This window comes from Mytilus galloprovincialis, chromosome 8 (genome assembly GCF_965363235.1).
Source record: "Mytilus galloprovincialis chromosome 8, xbMytGall1.hap1.1, whole genome shotgun sequence".
Lineage (NCBI taxonomy): Eukaryota > Metazoa > Mollusca > Bivalvia > Mytilida > Mytilidae > Mytilus > Mytilus galloprovincialis.
In genome coordinates, this window is record NC_134845.1 from 56,079,864 (window position 1) to 56,105,030 (window position 25,167).

The 25,167-nt window shown below is 33.6% G+C and overlaps 1 protein-coding gene across 1 annotated transcript; it reads right to left on the minus strand.

Moving 5' to 3' along the window:
* Positions 1–641: 641 nt before the first annotated feature.
* Positions 642–21,749, minus strand: LOC143042241 (uncharacterized). Its single transcript, XM_076214502.1, has 11 exons — positions 21,578–21,749; positions 20,813–20,920; positions 18,616–18,706; positions 18,312–18,361; positions 15,923–16,004; positions 12,942–13,027; positions 12,117–12,311; positions 11,209–11,304; positions 5,785–6,054; positions 3,309–3,394; positions 642–863 (listed from the first exon to the last, which is right to left on the minus strand). Exons 1-11 carry the CDS (start codon positions 21,617–21,619, stop codon positions 647–649), a joined length of 1,323 nt encoding a protein of 440 aa, XP_076070617.1. The 5' UTR covers positions 21,620–21,749; the 3' UTR covers positions 642–646.
* Between the last annotated feature and the right edge of the window lie 3,418 nt (positions 21,750–25,167).

Below are 25,167 nucleotides of genomic sequence, written 5' to 3' on the forward strand. Positions count from 1 at the left end.
TTCTGAATTTTAAGTGGACAAGGGAGACATTATGGCATCTGTTTCAACAGTTTATTTTGCATAAAAGTAACAGATAGACAGTGGTTATTTAACAGTTGTAAATAGCAATAGTATTAAGCTTAGTTTATTTATAGATCTACAAATAAACCAAACTGAGAACATTGTTATTTGAGTCTTAATAGGAGTTATTTCCCTTGGATGAAATTTTTGTTCCTGTTATTGCACATCTTTAACAGATAATTTTATACATTGTAAAAACTATAATCAGCCAACCAGTGGCCAAATAACGTAAATGTAAGCATGCAAATATAGGTAAAGGTAGCCCCTGATTATATATTTATCCCAAAAATTCATTTGATTACAGAATGTAATGAGGTAATATTTTAAAAAAAAGTAGAGTTAGACTGCATAAAGAATATAGAAAAAAACAGTTCATTTTCCCCCTTTCTTTGTAATAAAGCGTGACTATGACAGAAAAAAATGTTAAGTCATCCTTTCTAAACACAAAGGTCTTCTGTCATCCATGATTTAATTTTCAACATCCTATACAAGTTTCGTCTGTATCCTAGTTATGCTGCATTGGTAGCTGTATTATTTTGTATATGAGACTGAGATACTTGATGATTGGTTTGATGCAAGCAGCATCTTAGCGCATTACTGGAGAAATGGATGGCTCTCTTGACTGAATTGGCGGAAGTAGTTGTTTTGGTTCTTGTATCTTCAACTGAAATGTCATAGGATCGATGTGTGCTCTAGTAAATGACCTTGAGTATTTGTTGTATTCCTGTTTAATCTGTTGGCGAGAAGAACGAGCAAAATCTCGGGACATTTTTCTTATTCTTCTGTCTCCTTCCAAAAATTCTCTGAAATAAGTACAAATGAGTCTGATGTTTTACAAATATAAAATTGAGAATTGAAATGGGGAATGTGCCAAAGAGACAACAACCCGACCATAGAGCAGACAACAGCAGAAGGTCACCAACAGGTCTTCAATGCAACGAGAAATTCTCGCACCCGGAGACGTCCTTCAGCTGGCCCCTAAACAAATATATACTGGTTCAGTGATAATGAACACCATACTAAACTCCAAATTGTACACAAGAAACTAAAAGTTAAAATGATACACGACTAACAAAGGCCAGAGGCTCCTGACTTGGGACAGGCGCAAAAATGCGGCGGGATTAAACATATTTGTGAGATCTCAACCCTCCCCCTATACCTGTAGCCAATGCAGAAAAGTACACGCATAACAATACGCACATTAAAATTCAGTTCAAGAGAAGTCCGATGTCAGAAGATGTAACCAAAGAAAATAAACAAAATGACAATAATACATAAATAACATCAGACTACTAGCAGTTAACTGACATGCCAGCTCCGGACCTCAATTAAACTGATTGAAAAATTATGTCTTCATCATATGAATATCAGGCACAATCCTCCCCGTGAGGGGTTTAGTATCATACCATCATAACATATATGAAAAGAACAACCCGTGTCATGCCAACAACTGGTTTATTAAGAATAAATGTGTTTAGTTCCGATGCAAAGACCCTATAAGTGAATCAATATTAACGCCAAAATATGCAATCTTTAATGATCTGACAACAGTATCGTAACTATATCCCTTCTTAATAAGTCTATTTAAAGGTTTTGTTAGCTTCTGAGGTGAATACTGACATTTTTGTGCTTTATAAAGAATATTTCCATAAAATATTGGATGTGAAATACCTGAACGTATAAGAAGTCTGCATGTTGAGCTATATTTACGAATGGTGTCCTTATACCGATGATAAAATTTAGTAAATGTTTTGACTAGTTTGTGATATCGAAAACCCTGGTGTAATAATTTTTCAGTAATACATAAATTTCTCTCGTTAAAATCTAAAACATTGTTACATACACGAGCGAATCGTACAAGTTGAGATATATAAACTCCGTAAGATGGTGATAAGGGAACGTCACCATCTAAAAATGGATAATTCACGATAGGAAATGAGAAATCATAAATTTTAGTATTAAGCTTTCCGTTAATGATATATACATATCAAGATCGAGGAAAGGGCAGTGGTCATTGTTAGTATTAGCTTTATTTAAAGTAAGTTCAACAGGATAAATTTCTTTAGTATACATACTGAAGTCGTCATTATTGAGAGCTAAAATATCATTTAAATATCTAAAAATTTTATTAAATTTGTGTATCAGATGTTGTTTCGATGGGTCTTTGCTGATTTTTGTCATAAATTGTAACTCATAGCAATACAAACACAGGTCCGCAATAAGTGGTGCACAGTTAGTCCCCATTGTAATTCCGATAACCTGACGATATACGGAATCTCCAAAGCGAACAAAAATGTTATCTAGTAAAAATTCAAGAGCAGATATAGTATCAAAGCATGTCCAATTGACATAGTTTTTTTGTTTATTGCTACTAAAAAATGACCTAAAAGAGTTTGAACATATATATTCACATTCTAACTTTTTAAATGCCCATAAAATAAAAATCGATCCTAACTTAAGCTAGTCCCTTCCCTTTTCACGAATGTGACCTACCCTATTAGACTACTGACCGGATTTGTAGTAACGTAAGCAACACGACGGGTGCCACATGTGGAGCAGTATCTGCTTACCCTTCCGGAGCACCTCAGATCACTCCCAGTTTTTGGTGGTGTTCATGTTGCTTAGTCTTTAGTTTTCTATGTTGTGTCTTCTGTACTATCATTTGCCTATAGTTGTTAATTTCTGTGTCATTTTGGTCTCTCGTAGATTTGTGTCATGAATCATACTACGTCTTCATATTTTTATACTTAAAATCGAAAATTAACCTATGCATTTTAAAACAATAATATTAAGTAAAGTCTCTTATACATATTTACGAAAATCATGACCCTTTAAATTTTGAGGGGGTGGTAATCGCAGGGTTTTACCTCAACATGCTCAAACTGTATTGGTACTCATCTTTTTATGTTAAATTTAAAATAAAAGATGTTGCAAAGATATTATATAATCAAATTTAATATGATCATTAGACTTGCAAAACCGATCTCAAACAAAATTTAAGCTATGATTCACTAAAAAGAAAATTGATTTTTAAAGTTGTATTTCGTTTACATATCATTTATCACAGCTATAGCCTGGCATCCTGACCTTCAATCTCTTCGCGTTAGTCGAGCAATGAGCTATAGGATCCCAGGGCAGGTTTGTATAGCTTCAACTCTGTTATTTAAAAATATTTGTTATAAACAATTTCGAATTAACTGATAGGTCTATCTTTAGCTTTGCCGTAAGCATGCCATTATGTATTTTACCCTAAATCAATGGCACCGCTGTTATCAGTATCCATGAAGTCCATTATTTTCTCGACTACACTTCTAGTCACAGATACGCCCATATCCTGTAATATATACAATCTGCTTTAGTATACTGGACTGCATCTCACAAGTATACAGCGCGGATGGATTGATTATTTTTTATATGCACACATGATGTGTTCATTGCATTGAAGAATACTTTATACCAGGTGATAATTTAGGAAGTGGAAAGTAAAATTACAAAAAATACTGAACTCTGATGAAGGCAAAACTGAAAAGACCCTAATCAAACGGCAATATCAAAAGCTCAAACACATCAACAACAACTGTCATATTCCTGACTTTGTACACGCATTTTCTTATGTAGAAAATGGTGGATTGAACCTGATTTTATAGCTTGCTAAACCTCTCGCTTGTATGACAGTCGCATCAAATTCCATTATATAGACAACGATGCGTGAACAAAACAAACAGACTTAAAATATCAAAATTACAGCTGTCAACATTGTGCTATCATCCTAATCACTAAAAAAACATACACACATGTAACAATTTTAAAGAAGCACAAAACGGCATACAGACCAAGAATATTAGTAAAAATTAAAGACAAGAATACACAAATTTACAATAGTACAATAACACAATGACGGGATGTATAAGTACAGAGCCACGCCACATTTGTAACGAAGAAACTTAAAAAGGTATATAGACAAAGCAAAAATGAAAGAGAGCAACAAACAAGTTTTAAAAGAAACACCAAAAGGCACATAGACTAAGCCCATTAGCAAAATGAAAGACAAGAATACGTGAACTTAGTTCCTTCCTTAAATTTCAATTGTACTTTTGGAATATTGGAAAAACAAAGGATGTTCCTGGCCCCGTTAATGTTTAGATTTGCTGTATATTGATTGTCCCTATACAATGCGTTGCGGGGACATATAGACACACGTGGCGTCTGTCCGTCCGTCTGTTCGTCCGTACGCCCGGCCTTGTTAACGCTCTCATGTGTACACATCTTGACAGATTTTTATGAAACTTATACCATTATTGCTATCAGCGATGTCTTTGACAAGTTCGAAAATCAGTGCCGATCGTTTATTTTTAAAAGAGTATTGCTCCTTAATAATATGGAAAATTGCCTTGTTAGCGCTCTCTAACTAATTCTTTTCAGATTTTTATGAAACTTATATCATAGGTATATATTATCAGCATAGTTTTTGACGAGTTCTAAAATCAGTACTGATCAATTATTTTTGAAAGAGTTATGTCTCTTGGAAACATTGAATACATGGAAAGTAGCATTTTAGTACTCTTATGAGTATAATTCTTGCTAGATTTTTATGAAATTTATATTATAGGTTTATATCATCAATGCATTTGGCGAGTTTAAAAATCAGTGCCAATCACTATATTAAGAGTAATGACCCTTTGGAATATTGATTTTAAGGAAATTGCCTTTTTTTCAGCGTTCTCATATGTACAATTATTGTCAGAAATTGATGAAACTTTAGTTATATGATGGGTTTTTATCAGCAATGTATTTGACACTTGAAAAGAAGTGTTGATAAAATATTTTACAGAGTTTTTTGCGCCTTGGAAATATTAATAACAGAAATAATATTGCATTTTCTCTGAAGCCTTCATTTATCTTAGATATTTATAATAAAAAGTTGCTCTTTTTAGTAATTACCATTGTACCTTGAATAGATAGAACATGTGCAACTCGGGGGACATCCAAATTATGTTTCTTTATGGATAAGGGGGTTCTCAGTTTTTTGGTACACTACAGGTACATGTAAATATAACACAAATTAATAAAAACCCACCTTATATTCATTTTATATGAACATATTATAAATATTGCTGTGAGCTAGTATATATACCTTAGTTATTATTATTATTTTGCATAAACCAGTATACTATATAAATTATTAGAGACACGAAACATCGCCCAGCCCTCGGGACTAAAATGTTATGCACCGTTTAACATATAAAAAATACATTATAAACAATTGTTGTCGTTTGTTACACTTTATCTTATTTTTTCGTTCAGTGTTTTGTATAGAGGGATCTTGTTTTTTGCTGTTGCACCACTGTCCCACCAGGTTTGGTGCCATCTTACTTGTTCAAACCCTCTGCATTTTTTTTGCACCTGTTCTTAGCCAGGAGCCTAATATGCAGTGGCTGTCATTTGTTGGTGTGGTTCAACAGTGTTTCTCGTTTTTTATTTATATTACACCGTTGGTTTCACTGTTTGAATATTATTGTTTTTTCGCTAGTCATACATTGGCCTTATATAGCTGCTTGTTTGATGTGAGCCAAACTTCGTGTAGAAGACCGTACTTTGACCTACAATTGTTAGCTTTTTATACATTGTGACATGGATGGCAGTTGATTCATTGGCGCTCATGCAACATCTCCTTATTTTAATATATATAGGTATTAAGAAGTAAATGGTTATATTCAAACTCACTGTAAAAAGTGTCTGTATTTCGTCAATGGTCAATACATCATTATTGTCTTTGTTTATTTTATTAAAAAAATCTTGAGCTCGGTTCTTTTCCTTCAGCAAATACAATAGTTTCAAAGGATCCATGTTGAACACTGCTGGTCCTTGTACCTCCATTCGGAGTTTATCGGGTCTTACACGTAGAGGCAAGGCTTTCTCAAATATAACTCTAAGTTCTTGATGTTCTTGTATCTTTTGCAATATTTCTGGAAAATCGTGGTCAACAACTATTTTCTACATAAAATATAAATTTGTTAGTTTTAGAAACCGAGGAACATAGAAAGTTTGAAAAAATATTTTTTAAAAAGTTTTTTTTTGTGGGAATGCAAGCTATCTTTTCAATTGTTTCAATTGTATTTCAATAAAAATGATAGGTTCGTTTTCTGCGTTGATTCGTTTTGATCTTTTCTATACTGAAGTCTGTCAAACCTATCTATAAAGAAGATGAACATCAAGATGAACTTGATGAGGTAACAAATATTTGTCAAAAGCCGTATCAATACTGAGGTACATGTAGGAAAATAAATGGAAATGGGGAATGTGTCAAAGAGACAACAACCAATCCAGCAAGCAAAAATTACAACACAGGATGACCCATCGATCTCCAATTAACAGTGAAAAAATCGTTCCCACCGATAAGTAGGCTGTAGTCCGGCGGATTCAAGCATATTTCAGACGAATTGTGCACATCCTGCTACAAGCATGAAATTTGGCATAGACCTTCGTCAACTGTTACTGCTTTATTTCAGATAGGGAGGCATTTGAAAAAAATGTCTCACTTCCGGTAAAATCCAAAATGGCGGACATCATACTTAAATCAGCCCTATATCGAAGGCTAGTATGTGAAAAGGTGTTATTATCATGCTACTAACATAATATTTGGTACCAACTTTGATATTTACTACTTTTTGATATGAGATATAGATAAGATGTCTTCAAAAACCCTACTTCCGGTAAAATCCAACATGGCGGATATAGCACTAGAATAAGCTTATTTTTAGAGAGGGTAATTGAAATGTGTTTTAATGTATTGCTACTATCATTAAATTGTGCAGGAACCTTTTTTTTGTGCTTCTCATGCATACAATGTATAAGACATATCTCTTTAAAAACCTTACTTCCGGTTATATCCAAATAGCGGACATAGAAATATCAATTTTCTATTTTAATATTCAACTTTTTTCAAAATATAAAGAAATTTTTTTTTTTTTTTTTTTTTTTGCTTGTCATTAAATTATTGGCTTCTAGTTATCCTCAAAACCACTAATTTTATTCTGTTGTAAATTTCTAAATCACACTTCCGGTAAAAAAAAAACAAACAATATGGTGTAAATTTCAAAAATGAGTCCTCAATCCATATCTTAGGTTTAGAGTTTTAGATAGACTGTTTCAAACAAAATAAAATTACTGAAGTAAAAATGTACTAATACATTTTTCAAATTACTACTATTTGGCTAAAAAATCATGTTCATTCACAGTCACCACCACATGCAAACAAAGCAGTGCAAGAGAGACCCGATTGTCCACATAAACAACGACCGCGACATCCTCTGTATCTGTATCTATATGAATACGTTGTCGATACCAATTCTGGCTTTAATGTAACCGAGCGCCGCCGACTTATTGACGAGGCGTAAGAGCATATTTGACGCTCTCTATGCTTGATGGTCGCACTACAGTGTTGTCTAGCTGATTCGACGAAATCACTGTCTTTCCAAAGAATGAGTTTGAGTATTGTGGTGTTTTGCGTAGTGGAATGTCAAAACACTTAGAGTGATTCTTTACTTGCTTTTCCACAATATTTGCTGCGTGGTAGTCTTTGAACTCCTTGGCAGTTATGTTTCTCTTTGCTTTTTTGAGAAATTCGTCTGGTTCAATAGCGGGAATCAGCCCTAAACCACTTTGCACATAAATATCAACTTCTAGCTTGTTCGTCTTGCAATTGTCTGGAGGTCATGAAGTTCCAGTTGGGCGAGCATATTAAAGACACACCCGTCGTCTCTTGACTTGTAATCTATTGTGATAAATCTTGCCGCTTGACGTTGTATCCTTTCTGGTTTATTTATTTTTGTTACCGTGTAGGGATCCTACACTATGGCGCCATATTCCATCGTTGATCAACGAGCGAGATTTAAGCTGTTTTTTGCAATCTTGTGGGCAGTATTTCAAGTTTCTTCTTTGAAAGCCTAATGTTGAATTTGTTTTCTTTGTCACGTTTAATATTTGGGTGGTCCATTTGAGGTATTCCGAATTTTGTAAGCATAGGTACGGGTTATGCTTGACTTGTTGTATATAAACTGTAGATTTTATGGCTTTTGTTTCTGATGCTTAGAATGTAGCATTTTATTACATTGAACCGCATTCCCCAGTACATCCACAATATACAAGCTTCTGACAAAATGTTTAGGCTTTAGAAAGAGTTACTTAAAAGTTATCCTGTTTATCCCTTCGTCATCCATTAGCGCCTGAACTGGGTAGCATATAAGCCAATTCCAAGCTCGTCCCCCTAAACACCTGCCTTAGTATATTGCACGTTTTACATGCTGGAAAAAACTAAACCAAGTTGAGGGAATACCCTCAATTAGTTTTCCCTTTTGCGCAAATAGTTATTTTCTTGATTCGTTAACCATGTTAACCCCATCTGATAAGTTTGTGTGATCTTACAAATAAACCTCTGTGATTTAGACTGATCGATCAGCATTCCTTATGTTAAAGTTACATCTTCAAATACCATCAATGTCTCTCACGCCGTCGGTTTTTTTTTCTTTTCAAGCAATCAGAGAATCATATCACAACTGGTAAAGACGTGGACCACAATACGTGTGTGTAATCACTCATTGCCAGGTGCATTTGAAAGGTCATTAATATATATTTATCCAAAGCTTTTTGCCCTCCCAAACACAATCAATAGTTCGTGTACCCCTGTCACGGAATAGCGAAACTGTAATGACAACATCATCAGTAACGACTATTCGAATCATGACTCGTGCAATTTCGTGTTTCATTGCATCAGACAGATGCACCATGATTCTATTGTCAGCCTCTTAATGTGAGCATGGTGATAAACTTGAAATACATCTCGAGGTACATAAGATAGAATATCCTGAGCATTTGTTATAAGAAGCAAGAGCTCCATTTAAGGGAAAGGGAATACACAGACGAATCCAGAGTCAAAGCAAGATGACGACAATAACAAAGAACTTTTAAGTTTTCATTCGCAACAGCTTGCTCAATAGATGTTAAGGAAAAGGTAGTTGAAGCAACAATTGCTCAGGATGTTCTGTGTTATCCATCACATGATGATGTTTCAAGCTTAGCATCATGTTCACGTGAATCAAGATGCATGTGTCTGATGCAGTGAAACACAGACTTAACTGCGCCATGACTCAAACAGTCGATACTGATGTTGCTGTCATTGCTGTTGCGCTTTTCAGTGACATAGGGGCAGACAAACATTACCTTGCATTTGGAAGTGGGAAAAGCTTCAGATATAATATCTATCCATGACCTTTCAAATACACTAGGCATTCAGAGATTACACGTTTGCTGGAAAAGGAACTGCGTAGGTGACATGGATGGACATTTAGAATGATGATTGATCAGCCAACATCACCAGATATGGATTTGACAATGTCATTGATAGAACGATATGTTTTGTTGTTAGATTGAACAAACTTATCAGATGGGGTTAACGAATCAAGAAAAATGTGTTTTTGAAAGAGGAAATACTTATTGAGGCTATTACCACGACTCGGTCTAGTCTTTTTCAGCAAGTAAACGTGCAATATACCATGGCGGGTGCGAATGAGTAACAAGCTAACTGGTCCATCGCTTATGAATGGCGAAGGGAAAAATATGATCCATGGGAACCCTTTTGGACAACTCTTTGTGAGGTCATCTTATCAGGAGCTTGTACATTACAGATGTAACAAACAATACCACGATCTTTGTAAATTCCGATCATAAACATGTATTTGTGGCCATAAATAAGTCATTCTAAAGATGTTTAAGAACCTTAGTGATTTTATTTTGTTTTAATCAATCTATCCAAAACTCTACATCGAAGATATGGATTGAGGACTCATCTTTGTAAGTTACGCCATATTGGATTTTTTTTTACCGGAAGTGTTTACTTTGTATTTAAACATATAAAGCTCAATATAATTAGTGGTTTTGAGGATGACTTAATGCCAAAAGTTAAATGACCAGCTTAAAAAAACTTTTTATTTACACTCTAAAAAAAGTTGAATATTAAAATGAAAAATTGTCAATATTTCTATGTCCGCCATATTGGATATCATCGGAAGTTAGGGTTTTAAAGACATATGTCTTATACATTGTATCCATGTGAAGCACCAAAGATAGGTTCCTGCACAATATAATGATAGTAGCAATACTTAAAAACACATTTCAATTACCCTCCCTAAGTATAAGCTTATTTTAATACAATGTCCACCATGCTGGATTTTACCGGAAGTCGGGTTTATGAAGACATCTAATCTATATCATATATCAAAAAGTAGTACATAACAAAGGTTTGTACCAAATATTATGATAGTAGCATGTTAATAACACCTTATGGCATACTAGCCTTTTATATTGGGCTAATTTAAGTATGATGTCCGCCATTTTGGATTTTACCGGAAGTGAGACATTTTTTCAAATGCCTCCCTATCTGAAATAAAGCAGAAATAGTTGAGGAAGATCTATGCCAAATTTCATGCTTGTAGCAGGATGTGCACAATTTTTCACAAAGCCGCCGTACTACTGTAGCCGGCTCCGAATAAATGACCTTATAAAAATGTCAACTCTGTATTTAGGTTCTATAAATGCATATAATTACTTCTACAGCAGGACAATTAAATAAGAGTTAGACCTGACAGGACAGGTTTACACTTAATAGAGGTGACCTTTATGAAATACTAGGTTCGACTGTACATCTGTGTATCGTTTGCTCAGAGTGGGGTAGTTGATTTTAGAAAAATGTAAACATAAACCTTGTTTCATGTCCATGTGTCTGTTCCAAGTCAGGAACCTCATCACTTGTTATTCTTTGTCCATCTGTTTTGGTTTATAAATTAGAGAACTTGTTATGCTGTATCAGATCTTTGATATTGTTAAATCTTTGCTAGGCTCGTGATGATTTGGGTCTGGACACATATGTCTGGTTTCTATGTGTCAAATGTTTTCGGTATCTCATACTCGCAACTAATTGTCTTTACAAGACTGAGTGACATAACATTAACGGTACCAATTTTCTGCAAGTTTGTCATAGTTCATTCATTCTACGAGATTCTTTAATAATTGATTAATATTGATTTCAATTGCTAAAATTAAAATCCCTAATGAACGCATGCGTAATACAAAAACAAAGATTATCTACTGTACCTCCATTATTATTTCTGTTAATCCAGTAAAGTTAGTATCAAATAAAGCTTGAATGAAAATAGATGTGAATGGTGGCGTAATCGGATTGTGACTCAACTACAAAAGATATTTGAACAACATTACGATTTTAGGCATTTTGTTAAGAGTAATTTTGAGATTATTCATGCAAGTTACTTTTTTCTCAGATGCTATAAGCAATATAGCGCCACTAAATTTGTTTGACCTTATTTTCATGGTTCATTTGTCAATATTTAGTGTTTGTGGATTGATCTTTTTCTCAAATGCTATAAGTAATATGGTCCCTGGACAATACTTTGTGCATGGAAAGTTGTAAGGTGTACATGTATATCTGACAGGTTTAATACGAACTTGTCCTAATTTCGATGGTTCATTGTTCAATGTTAAGTTTTCATGGTTTTGTCATTTTTTCAGATAATATAAAGATATGGATCAATTATATATATATTGAATTTGGTGTATGGAATAATTACAAGGTGTACATGTCTGTTTTGCAGGATTCATTTTATGACCTTGACCTCATTTTAATTGTTTATTGGCAAACGTTACAATTTTATAGTTTGATCCGTAACGGTTTCTTGTGTACTATATGGTTATGAATTGATTGTGAGTTGTACAGGTCTGTATGGTCTAGTTCGTGCGACCGTTACTTCATTTCAATGGATCATTAATAATGTTTAGTTTATGTGATACTTGTAGTAAAACCTTTATATTGTAGAGTTTCAAGATAAACTAAATCATGAGTAAAGTATTGTATTTTCTGTAAATCTAAGTGTTCTGTATAATGGTTTATGAAGTGTTGTTTGTTCGTCGTTTTTGTTTCAGTCATTTAATTTTTCGTATTGTTATTAACCCCTTTATATCTTCTCCCTGTCATAGCTCTGACATACATTGAGCTTTTGAAGCGTTGCATTCCTACATAGTCCCTTCATTAACTCCAGCAATGCAGGCGGGTGAACTCTATTCCAACTTAAATCAAGTTCTGTTAGATTTTTATTATTCTCTAAAGCCTCCGACAGTGCAGAACATCCTTCAAAGGCAAAACCATTCCAAGAAACATTTAAAACTGTCAGTGAGGTATTACTCTAAAAAAAAATAGTGTGGCATACATGAAATACCACGTTTCTACAATTTGCTTGTCACATTTTTTCTATTTTTACGTTAAAGAACAGTACACAAAAAAATTAAGAGAAAAACAAAACATTGTTTTTATATATTTTTTTTTCTTTTGAAAACAAATTTTCGTCTTATCTTGTGCTGCTGCACCACTGTCGCAGGTGAGGGGAAGGTTAAGACTTGCAAACATATATATTTAACCCAGCTACATTGTGTAAATGTTGTCGATGTCAGGAGCCTGTAATTCAGTGGTTGTCTATTGTTGTTGTAAATCATATAATTTTGTTTTTCGCAGTTTCAGTATTTTGTACAACATTCATGCCGTTAGTTGTTTCATTGAAATTGTTTTACAATTATCATTTCGTTGCCTTTTGTAGCTAGCTAAAACAGTATGCATAGAGTTGGCTCATTGTTGAAAGCAATATTGTGACATATACTTGCTAAATTTTGTGTCATTTGATCTTTGAAGGAGAATTGTCTTAATATAAGTTATTGGCAATCATACCACCTCTTAATTTTACAAATCCTGTATTAAAGTTACCTTCAACACCCAGTTATATTATCAAAGACCTTATAACCTTACTGGAAAAAATATTTACATTGATTGCTCTAGATATATTAATCGCTCCGTGTCTTCTAATGTGGTTCCAACTCATATCAAGCTCCTGCAAATGTTCGTGTTGGCCTAGAAAATATCTATAATGATTGAATAATTATTTCATGGATTCACCACTAACCTCTATACGTAAATTTTGATTATTAACTTCCCCAATTAACATGTATTAATAACATTCAGTAAACTTTTGGGACAAGGGTTAAGAAATATCTTCTGTTTGAGTTAGAGACTAATAGTTTGTACTAAGACGGTTTATTCAACACTACACGTTGTGTCATACTATTAGTAAGCTAGCCTAGGCTATATGTGGCTACTGGACAGTATGTTGTTTAATAATAATTTTACGTCCCACTTATCAAAAAATTTCTGTCAGTGGTTTCATAATCAACTTTATTCTAAATGTGAAAAAAAACATCTTTTAATAAATGGGGGGGGCAAGGGGGGTCCCAATAACAGCAAAACAGCAAATTGATTTGGCTCATAACAGATAACAAGGAATTAAAATGGACAAAAACAGATAACAGTAAATGAAATATTAAAATAATTCGGTCTTTGACAAATCAGTATTTATTATTACGATATAATCCTTTGTAATGCATTCCATTTTTTATGACTATGTTTTTAGTATTAATTTATGTATCTAGAATGTGTTTAAATTACTACTCAATATATTATAATATTTTGTATACGCTCGTTTACGGAACGTATTATGGTATACTGTTGTCCGTCTGTTGTCAACATGTCGGACATTAACTCAAAAACTCTTTAACCATTTGCATTAAACTTTGAGGAATTGTTTATATCTATTGACGTGAGCTCCCTTTTTTTTTTTTTTTTATAAATTTTAGATTTTTTAAAGTTTTCAATAAAATTGGTGTTTTTTTTCCTCAGTTTTCTGATAATATCTCAAAAATGCTTTCACAAAGCAAGGAATTTTGGTCAATTGTTTATATCTATTAACATGAGGTAACTTTCAATTTTTATAAATTTTAGATTTTACGTTTCCGAGTTAACGGGTTTTATTAATTAAAAAGGTGTGATTTTCCAGTTTTTAGACATTAACACAAAAATGTTTTCAGCAGTTCTCATGAAACGTCGGTGTATTGTTTATATATATATATATTGACTGAAGCTCCCTTTGTTGCTAATCAAAAAAGTGACCTAAAAGAGTTTGAATATTCTGACTTTTTCTAAATGACCATTTAATGAGGTGTGTGAATTTTTCTTAATAAAACTATGAGGCAAAGTGGTATATAGGGTAGAAAAATCAAAAGCACCAATTATAAGCATGCAATTTATCAAGTACTTTGAACGAATTTTGACACTCTAAAAGCAATTTATTCCACTATTTTCAAAGGCCTTATTTGAACATTTTTTTATCAGCTGAGGTTTTTGATTGTACCAAGTGTACTAGTAAGTAGAATACATAGTTTAGTAGGGAAACAATGGCTTGAAACGAAATAAATCTTTGTTTGTAATGAGTTATGTGCAGCTTCGGACCCAAGAACATGGTTGGAACTTTCATTGTACAATGCATTTGGTTCTGCTTTGAAAAGAATTACAGAGCCGAGTCTATGTACCATATTATATAAAAGGTTAAGTGGTTGTTAGGACCTAGTCCTTAATTGAGATCCTTGTCAGATATTCCTGGCCATATGTTTTCCTTTTTGTCATATTAAGAATTGTTTTAATTTAATATGTTCGTACGGAAAACAAGGAACATTATTCTCATACAAAAAATTAAGATAATTCTAAATACACATTCATAAAAAAAAAATGGAATTTATTACAAAGGATAATCATAAGATATACTTGAATTGTCCTGGACCTCACTTCTGTGATGGGTATATGTTAATGGCATCCTTCTCTGAATACGGGACAAACATATTAGTAGTGGTAGACCCAAATGGCCAAAGTTCTTCAATTTATACCGAATATTGACTGTCAAAACAAATGCTAACATTCCAATTTTCAATAACAGTTAACAGCAAATACATTATCACAATAACAGATAACAAAAAAACTAAAAGCCCAATAACAGCTAACAAAGAATAAGACAATAACAGCTAACAGCAAATATATTTTCAAAATAACAGATAACAAAGAATTAAATTGCCCCATAACAGCATAACAGTTAAACCCCTTGCCCCCCTCATAAATATGACGGTCGTACTGGCGAATAAACAAATTTACCGGTGATCGCGACTGTGCACAACATATATGATGTTGCTTTTACATATTTTATAATTATGAATCTAAAAACTCTCTACATAACATTAAAAGAAATGAGTATATTTTATCGTGTGTTTTTCTATGTTGTGATGTTATGCTATTGTTTCAGAAAAAGGGAGAAGGTTTGGATCCATTAAAACGTTTAATCCCGCTGCAAATGTTTGCACCTGTCCTAAGTCAGGAATCTGATGTACAGTAGTTGTCGTTTGTTTATGTAATTTATACGTGTTTCTCGTTTCTCGTTTTTTTTATTTTATATAGATTAGACCGTTGGTTTTCCCGTTTGAATGGTTTTACACTAGTAATTTTGGGGCCCCTTTATAGCTTGTTGTTCGGTGTGAGCCAAGGCTCCGTGCTGAAGGCCGTACATTGACCTATAACGGTTTACTTTTTTAAATTGTTATTTGGATGGAGAGTTGTCTCATAGGCACTCATACCACATCATTCCTATATCTATCTATAGTAAATAAGAAAATATAAGAATAAATGCGTCATGTTTATGTCTACTGTGGATTCATGTATTTTCGTGCGCACCAATTTTCGTGGTTCAAGGAAATCTTGCATTTTCGTGTATATTTAATTTCGTAGTTTTGTCAAAATCGGCATACATTCCTTTAGAAAATTTGTAATTCGTTGATCGTTTAAATTCGTGGTTCCCCATTACCCACGAAATGCACGAAAATTGGTATCCAACGAATATGAGCGAATCAGCATTTTTGTTTTCAAACTTACCTAGTTCTACCTCCAATTCACGGCATCCATTTTCTTCAAGATTATTTGCCCTGAGTGAGAAACGTTTCAAATTCTTTGACTTCTAATGAATAGACAAGAGTGCACACGCTGAAATGTCTCGCCTTCTATACTAATCATTGATATTATGTTGATAGTCCTAAGTATACAACTATCACATAAACTTAACATTAACCAAGATAACTAAACAAAGACCAATGAACATTGAAAATGAGGTCAAGGTCAGAATAATCATGCCATATATAGTTGACCCATTACTTATAGTTTAAGAAAATTAGACCAAAACACAAAAACTTAACACTGTGCAATGAACCGTGAAAATGAGGTCACGGTCAAATAAAACCTGCGCGACTGACATAAAGATCATAAAATATTTCCATACACCAAATATAGTTGACCTATGGCATATAGTATTAGATAAAAAGATCAAAACTCAAAAACTTAACTTTGACCACTGAACCATGAAAATGAGGTCAAGGTCACATGACATCTGCCCGATAGACATGTACACCTTACAATCATTCCATACAACAAATATAGTAGACCTATTGCATATAGTATGAGAAAAACAGACCAAAACACAAAAATTTAACTATAACTACTGAACCATGAAAATGAGGTCAAGGTCAGATGACACCTGCCAGTTGGACATGTACACCTTACAGTCCTTCCATACACCGAATATACTAGCCCTATTGCTATTAGTATCTGAGATATGGACTTGGCCACCAAACTTAACCTTGTTCACTGATCCATGGAATGAGGTCGAGGTCAAGTGAAAACTGTCTGACAGACATGAAGACCTTGCAAGGTACGCATATATCAAATATAGTTATCATATTACTTATAATAAGAGAGAATTCAACATTACAAAAAATTTGAACTTTTTTTTCAAGTGGTCACTGAACAATGAAAATGAGGTCAAGGACATTGGACATGTGACTGACGGAAACTTCGTAACATGAAGCATCTATATACAAAGTATGAAGCATCCAGGTCTTCCACCTTCTAAAATATAAAGCTTTTAAGAAGTGAGCTAACGCCGCCGCCGCCGCCGCCGCCGGATCACTATCCCTATGTCGAGCTTTCTGCAACAAAAGTTGCAGGCTCGACAAAAATAAATTGCCACCATTGGAAACAAAAAAACACACAAAAACACACAAAAACACATCAATATCATGAAAGGTTATTCAATCAAATCCATAACCTAATACAAATGTTTAAATGCTGATAAAATCAAAAAGGCTTTGTCAAAAGAAGAGCAAACCCGTAAATAGAATATGCTACGCATAAAGGAGATAAATCTCTTCGTATAAAATGATTTCGAAAATTTGATAGCAGTAGAAAATGATATGAAACAGCCAACGATTCGCTCGTGTATGTAACAACGTTTTAGATTTTAACGAGAGAGAAAACATCTTTCGTAAATATGCTCAACGTTCAGGTATTTCACATCCAATCTTTCATGGAAATATTCTTTATAAAGCACAAAAATGTTAGTATTCACCTCAAAAGCTAATAAAACCTTTAAATAGACTTATTAAGAAGGGATTAACTTACTATACTGTTGTCAGGTCATTAAAGATTGCATATTTCGGCTTAAATATTGATTCACTAACAGGGTCTTTTCATCGGAACTAAACACATTTATTTAAAAACCAGTTGTTGGCATGACACGGGCTATGTTCTTCTAATATATGTTATGATGGTATGATACTAAACCCCTAACGGTAGGGACTGTACCTGTTATTCATATCTTTTAATCAGTTTAATTGAAGTCTAGAGCTGGCATGTCAATTTACAGCTAGTAGTCTGTTGTTATTTATGTATTATTGTCATTTTGTTTATTTTCTTTTGTTACATCTTTTGACATCAGACTCGGACTTCTTCTGAACTGAGTTTTAATGTGCGTATTGTTATGCGTTTACTTTTCTACATTGGCTAGATGTATAGGGGAGGGTTGAGATCTCATAAACATGTTTAACCCCGCCGCATTTTGCGCCTGTCCCACATCAGGAGCCTCTAGCCTTTGTTGGTCTTGTATTTTTTTATTTTATTTTCTTGTGTATAATTTTGAGTTTAGTACTGGGCGTTTATTATCACTGAACTAGTATATATATATTTGTTTAGAGGCCAGCTGAAGGAAGCCTACGGGTGCGGGAATTTCTCGCTACATTGAAGACCTATTGGTGACCTTCTTCTGTTGTTTGTTCTATGGTCTGGTTGTTGTTTCTTTGACTCATTCCCCATTTCCATTCTCAATTTTAATGTCTTGATTTTTAACCGATGAAAACCAGAAAACAAATATAACTACATGTATGTAGTTCTATGTCTACATTTAAAAATTGTAGTTCTAACACATAAGCCTTACCCTGAGCATTACAGCTACTGTATCGCAGTCATGTTCTCCAATGTTGTTTCCTAGGAAAATAACACAAAGTTTAAGGTACAGATTTACTGAGATATTTTGCTTGTTTCTGTTTTTTTCATCCTTCTTAGCATGGATTCATTTCATTATTGGTTTATTTAAAAAGAATTTAGATGATTTAAACAAACTTGTATTAAAAGATCCCAGTCTTTGACAAAGGATGTAACTCAAGTAAGAAGATGTTGTTTTTTTTTTCTTTTAAAATCTTATTATAAACACCTGTTCTCATTTAAATAAGGACACACACCTGATAGTACAACAGTTTCCAACTGTTCAAACTGCCCATTCCTAACTAAAATTTTCAATCGTTTTCCACACATACCGGACTTGTTGAGGACCTATTGAGGATAAATAATTATAATAATTACACAAACTGAGGTTTCTTTACCGACCGTGCGAGGGTAGTAAGGCCAGGCAAGTTTGTTAAACACTTCCATCACCAACTGTGTTTAAGGAAAGAATTTAAGGAAAGAATAGAATTCGAAAATTGATGAAACCCAACAAAGCTATAAACAAATTTCATTAATTAATTTTGTAATGACATTAAATGTTTCGCCGTCCAATTAAATGGCGAAGTGGAGAAAACGTCATGAATATAGGCAACAGTAGTATACTGCTGTTCAAAACTCGTAAATCTATGGACAAAAAACAAAATCGGGGTAACAAATCAAAACCGAGGGAAACGCATTAAATATAAGAGGAGAACAACGACACAACATTAAAATGTAACACACACAGAAACGGAATAAGTATTAGACAAAATCCGATGAGAATAACAAATATAGCATCAAAACCAAATACATGAATTTTGGATAGAAAAGTACCGTGACACGTCTTATAGTAATGTGAATTCACACTCAAATATAAGAGAAAACAAACGACACAACGGAAACACAACGTTAAAATGTTACACACACAGAAACGAACTATGCTATAACAATGGCCATTTTCCTGACTTGGTACAGAACATTTTTAAAGAAACAAATGGTGGGTTGAACCTGGTTTTGTAGCATGCCAAACCTCGCACTTTAATGGCAATGTTAAATATAACATTACAATGACAACATAATATTACGGGACTACAATACAAATAAATAGAAGAACGTATTAGACAAAGAAACACATGAATAGTAGATAACAAAATGCATCAGGTTTAAAATTCAATACGCCAAAAACGCGCCTCGTCCACACAAGACTTACCTGTGACGCCCAGATATAAAAGTTCGAAAGTCAAAAAAAGTACAAAGTTGTACAGCACTGAGGATCAAAAGTTGAAAAAGGTTGTGCCAAATACGGCTAGGGTTTTCTGCTTGGGACAAGAACATCCTTATTATTTAGAACAATATATGCTATTGCAAACAGTAAATTTTATCAAATGAATATAAAAGATATACATGATAAAACTGAAGTATTAACTAATTACAGAAAACAAAACCCGGATACATAATACAAAGACCAACACAGTAAAAAGACACAAAAAAAAAACAGTAACCAAGCGGCACAAATAACCAAAAGACGCATATTATAATGGTCATCAAACACAGTGTGTAAAATTTCACCAAATAAACGTGTATGTTATTACTGCTTTTAAAATCAAAGAAGCTTTAATAAAATGGGAGAAAAAAATGACAGAAAACATCAGAAAATTGCCATCAACTCTTTATTCTAAAAAAAGTGACATAAAAAGACTTTGATATCGATTCCTGTATTTCAAGGTAAAGTTAATATGGCAGCTTCGAGAAAAGTACAGATCGCATAACCTTGAGAATTTCATTTCAGAAAAACAAATGGAACGAGTAATCATGCTTCAAACAAGACGCGAGTAGTAATGTTGGCAAAACTGTTTGATTAAAAGGATTCTTTTAAATGTAAAAAATATAAAGTAGTTATATTAGGAACGAATTACTACTGTTGGGATCACACCATCGGCGATCGCTTAACAGTTTTTATTATACCATCGCGTGATCGGCAACTTAACAGTTTTATCATACTTTGGTGGTTGTCGTTTGTTTATGTGTTACATATTTGTTTTTCGTTCTTTTTTTATATAAATAAGGCCGTTAGTTTTCTCGTTTGAATTGTTTTACATTGTCTTATCGGGGCCTTTTATAACTGACTATGCGGTATGGGCTTTGCTCATTGTTGAAGGCCGTACGGTGACCTATAGTTGTTAATGTCTGTGTCATTTTGGTCTTTTGTGGATAGTTGTCTCATTGGCAATAATACCACATCTTCTTTTTTATATTTGACTCATGTATAACCCCCAGTTTGTGTCGGGGTTCGTGTTGCTTAGTATTTATTTCTTTATGTTGTGTTTTCTGTACCATTGTTTGTCTGGGTTTTTTTTATCCATGATGTTGTCAGTTTATTTTTGATTTATGAGTTAGGATGTCCGTCTAGTACCTTTCGCCCCTGTTTTTACTTCACACCTATTATATTCTTACCAAGGTTGTTATATTCTTGTTTGTGGTAAGTAACTCTGACAGCAGACGACTTCCTGTTTGATCAATCTTGGTATTTGACAAATCAAGCTGCTGTACGTATTGGTCATCCTGAATAACAAGCAATCAACCATTATATGAGGAAAATTTGATATACATATTCATATATATGAAATAAGTACACAGAAGATCTAAATACATGTATTGAATAATAAAATTATCTAAGTAGTTTTCGGATAAATACTGTTTTCCTTCAGGTTACATGTAAAATTGCTGTCACGCATTTTTTTCCCCCTTTTTTCTTCAGTTACTCGTGACAGTAATTGCTAATAAATTGAACCTGCAAGTTGTCTTAAAATATTTAAATCAAATAAACAACGAACAAGTCTACAAGCACTATTTAAATAGTATTCCCGTTTTTGTATATATAAAGATGCATATCTTATATTTTGCGTTGGTATGAATGTGTAAAATATACAGGGGGTCTTGGACCGCTAAGGACCCAGCAATTCTATGATACTTGTTTGCCTCGTAATGATTCAATGGGGAAAATATCGTTGAAATGGTGTTGGCTTAATCCTTCTCCATTTCTCTTCTATTACTTCAGCCTATTCTTTGGATTTTTGTGGCAGGGAACCCCGCCTACAGATAAAGTCGACCTTGGTATATATTTAATTTGTTCAAAATTTCTTTGCTACAACTAATATTTGATCATCAAATTTTATAACAAAAAAAAACTTTACTAAAACAAGAAATTCCTGTCATCACCTTGAGTATTGCCAAGACGCTTTCAACATAATCTGGTAGCATGTGCAACTCAAACTTGTCATTTCCAATCTGTGAAAACAAACAACGCAACGGTACGAGAGATTTCTGTTTAAGATTTCGTTGAAGAAAAGCAGTTTTTCTGATAATATGTTTCTTCTTTTCTAATACTTTTCTTTGTTCTGAAATAAATGACACACAGAGTTGTATTATCAACGTATACACAGTATAGTTGTATCGAAGCGCGAAGATTCCGGTTTCGCGCCAATAATGCATCTGGACAGTTATGGTCAATACCGATTCACACATGTATTTCTTTTTCCGTCTTTATCTAAAACAGCCAAAAGTTATGTAATGCGTTGAATTTTGTATATGTAAGGAATGATGCAGTATCTTTTTTTTATCCTTCTTTTGATGAATACATGTAACGCTATGCATAAGGGACGACATCAAAAGTTCAATGAAGGATAAAAAAAACTTAATTCACATAGTTTTTTCACTGACCCCTCCCCTCCCCCTACCCCCCTCTTAACTTAATTTGGAAAACAATTGATTGTCCCATATAAATATATGTAAAAATCAATGTCGGATAACAAAATCTTGCAGCAGTTCAACCCCCACTCCCAAACTATTTGAATTAAGTTTTTTTTATCTAACATTGATCTTTTGATGTCGTCCCTAAGGGCACTTGATTTTATTTAAACAAGACAAAACAAACTGGCCAAAAAAATCGAAAAAGAACAAAATTATTCAAACTTTACTATAAAAATAACAAATATTGAGTTGTTGTTGTCTTTACACTTACATGTATAGGGAGTACACTTTCAGCAGTGTTATTGACTTTTTAATAAATGAAACCATAATCTACATATATGAGTCATATATATGAATGACCATGGGATCTTTCATTTTAAGTTAAGTTTAAAAGCCTGCTGATTTTTCGTAAGAGGGGCAAACGATACCAAAAGAATATCCAAACCCATATGTCGGAAACAAACTGACAATGCCTTGACAATTAACAAAAACGATGAAAAAAAATAACAGTACAAAATTAAGGGATGAGCACCAAGAATCCCCCGGCGGTCTTTCATGTGCTCTTCACGGGTAAACAATTAAATAAACCATACCTTCTGTTAATTCGTGTTGCCTTGACTTTTGTTTTTCTCTAAAATGTTTCAAGAAAACCGTATCACTTCTCAAGTAGACTTTGCTGGGGCACTTCTTGAAAACAGATATGTGTCGTTTCGTTCGATCATTCATTAATCTGTGAAATAGAATAATGATTACCGCAAAACAAATACAAAGTGCATGTAAAATTGAGAATGGAAATGGAGAATATGTCAAAGAGACAACAACCCGACAAATAGTAGACATCAGCTGAAGGACACCAATGGGTCTTTAATGCAGCGAGAAAATCCCGTACCAGGAAGTAGTCCTCAGCTGGCCCCTAAACAAAATTGTGTACTAGTTCAGTAAAAATGGACATCACACTATAAAACTCCAAAACATATAAATGAACTAAAATTTAAAAAAACATACAAGACTAACAAAGGCCAAAGGCTCATGACTTGTAACAGGCGCAAAATGCGGCGGGTTGAACATGTTTTGTGAGATCTCAATCCTCCCCCTATACCTCTAGCCAATGAAGAATAAAGAAACACATTGCAATACGCACCGTAAATGTAGTTGTAACATTGTTACATTTTTTATTGTTTTTCTGTTATTACTTACTCACTTTAACTGATCTTTTCATGTAATCGCTATTTTGTGTATTTTAACATGTATGGTGAATTGCAACTTTCGTTTTGCGGTAACGTCATTTCAAACTCCTTCGTATATTTTGTTCCTTAATTCATGTATTAAAGACATTATATAAAAAAAAAAGAAGATGCGGTATGATTGCCAATGAGAAAACTTTCCACAAGAAACCAGAATGACATAGAAATTAACAACTAAAGGTCACCATACGGCCTTCAACAATGACCAAAGCCCATACCGCATTAGTCAGCTATAAAAGACCCGGAAATGACAAAGTAAAACAATTAAAACGAGAAAACTAACGGCCTAATTTATATATAAAATGAATGAAAAACAATTATGTAATATAAAGACAAACGACAACCACTGTATTATAGGCTCCTGACTTGGGATAGGCACATACATAGAGAATGTGACGAGATTTAAAACGTTAGCGGGATTAATGCTAATGTTATGATGTGAGATCCATTCGCCATTTACGCTCCAAACTAGCCTGGGGTCCTGGCTAATCTTGTCAGCCTTACGACGCGCAGCTAGATATCGGGCCGGGATACCAGGCTACGCTCCAAACATGATGTTGGAAGTCGTCGTGTGTATCGAACCGTTAAGATTAACACCAAAAATAGCAATATAAAGAATATAACTAGCTGACAAATACCTAAAACTTAACCTAAGAATAAACAATTGCTACCTCCAAACGTGAAGTACCATTCAAAAATGTCATTCCGGTACTATATTTCCATTTGGGTCAATTGTAAGGGGTGGGGGACTGTTTAAATCCTACATAGGAATCCAAAGAAATTAACTTGATGTCAGACAAAAAAACAATTATTTTAATGATGAAGTGCATGCATGCAAGTAATTTGCACATGACAGGATGAATTAGTCTATAAAATCTCTGGAATGTGTTGGCACTCGTACATTATTTACTTATAGTTACTTATAATTGAAATCGATGCTACATGTATTTTTTGTCTAAGTACACGTATAAATTCTTTCAGTCAGTAATCCGTTATTGATAGTGCATTCTGCTAATTTTGTCTTATTCTACTGAATAATGAAAATCTCACACATGACAGACACACAAATGATGTTGCGGGGTTAAATATTTCTGAGAGGGATACATTTATATCTGTATTATTTAGAAAATGTCGGCTAACATAGTCATTTCACCCCAAAATTCACTCATAAACTCATATGTATATATCTTTAGTTTTTTTTTTGTGTATATAGTATAGGAAGATGTGGTGTGAGTGCCAATGATACAACCCTCCATCCAAAAAACAATTTATAAAAGTAAACCATTATAGGTCAATGTACTATGACCACATATTACATGTTAAGAAATTGTGTCATAATCCTTACCCTAACCATAACGTGGTAATGACCATAAATCAATCACTAGTATATATATTTTTTTTAATATTGTGTGTAGTTTTGTGGATTTTTCTTATGAAGACGGATTACTGGCTCATTAAGCATGTGACGATTTGATGTACATTACCTACAACATGTCAACTGCGAATACTAGTAGTACTCCATTCGTTCAATTGGTATTTATATATGGGTCATTTTCAAAAAATGTCGAATTTTCAGTACACCCATGCTAAAATTTTTATTTCTAATGGAAATTTCAGTTGTAATGGTTTAAATGAAAGCTTGTCGGATTTGTGATTCAGAACATTAATAATAACCACACCTTACATCTATTTTGATAAGATTAAACTGCATTTAAGGCCGATTTTGGGGGTATTTGTGTGCGTACATTGTCAGAAAAACACATTTCAAACGATTTTTTTCCAATTTTCTGATCGCCTTGATATCTGCAAAAGGGA

What these genes read in the sequence shown, in the direction of transcription:
- LOC143042241 (XM_076214502.1), bottom strand. Translation starts at nt 21,619, where the DNA reads ATGCTACCAGATTATGTTGAAAGCGTCTTGGCAATACTCAAG. An exon ending in ATATATCTAGAGCAATCAAT is followed by an intron (nt 12,312 to 12,941) that starts GTAAATATTTTT and finishes ATTTTTTTTTAG; the next exon opens with AGTAATACCTCACTGACAGT. An exon ending in AAATACAGACACTTTTTACA is followed by an intron (nt 3,395 to 5,784) that starts GTGAGTTTGAAT and finishes TATATATTACAG; the next exon opens with GATATGGGCGTATCTGTGAC.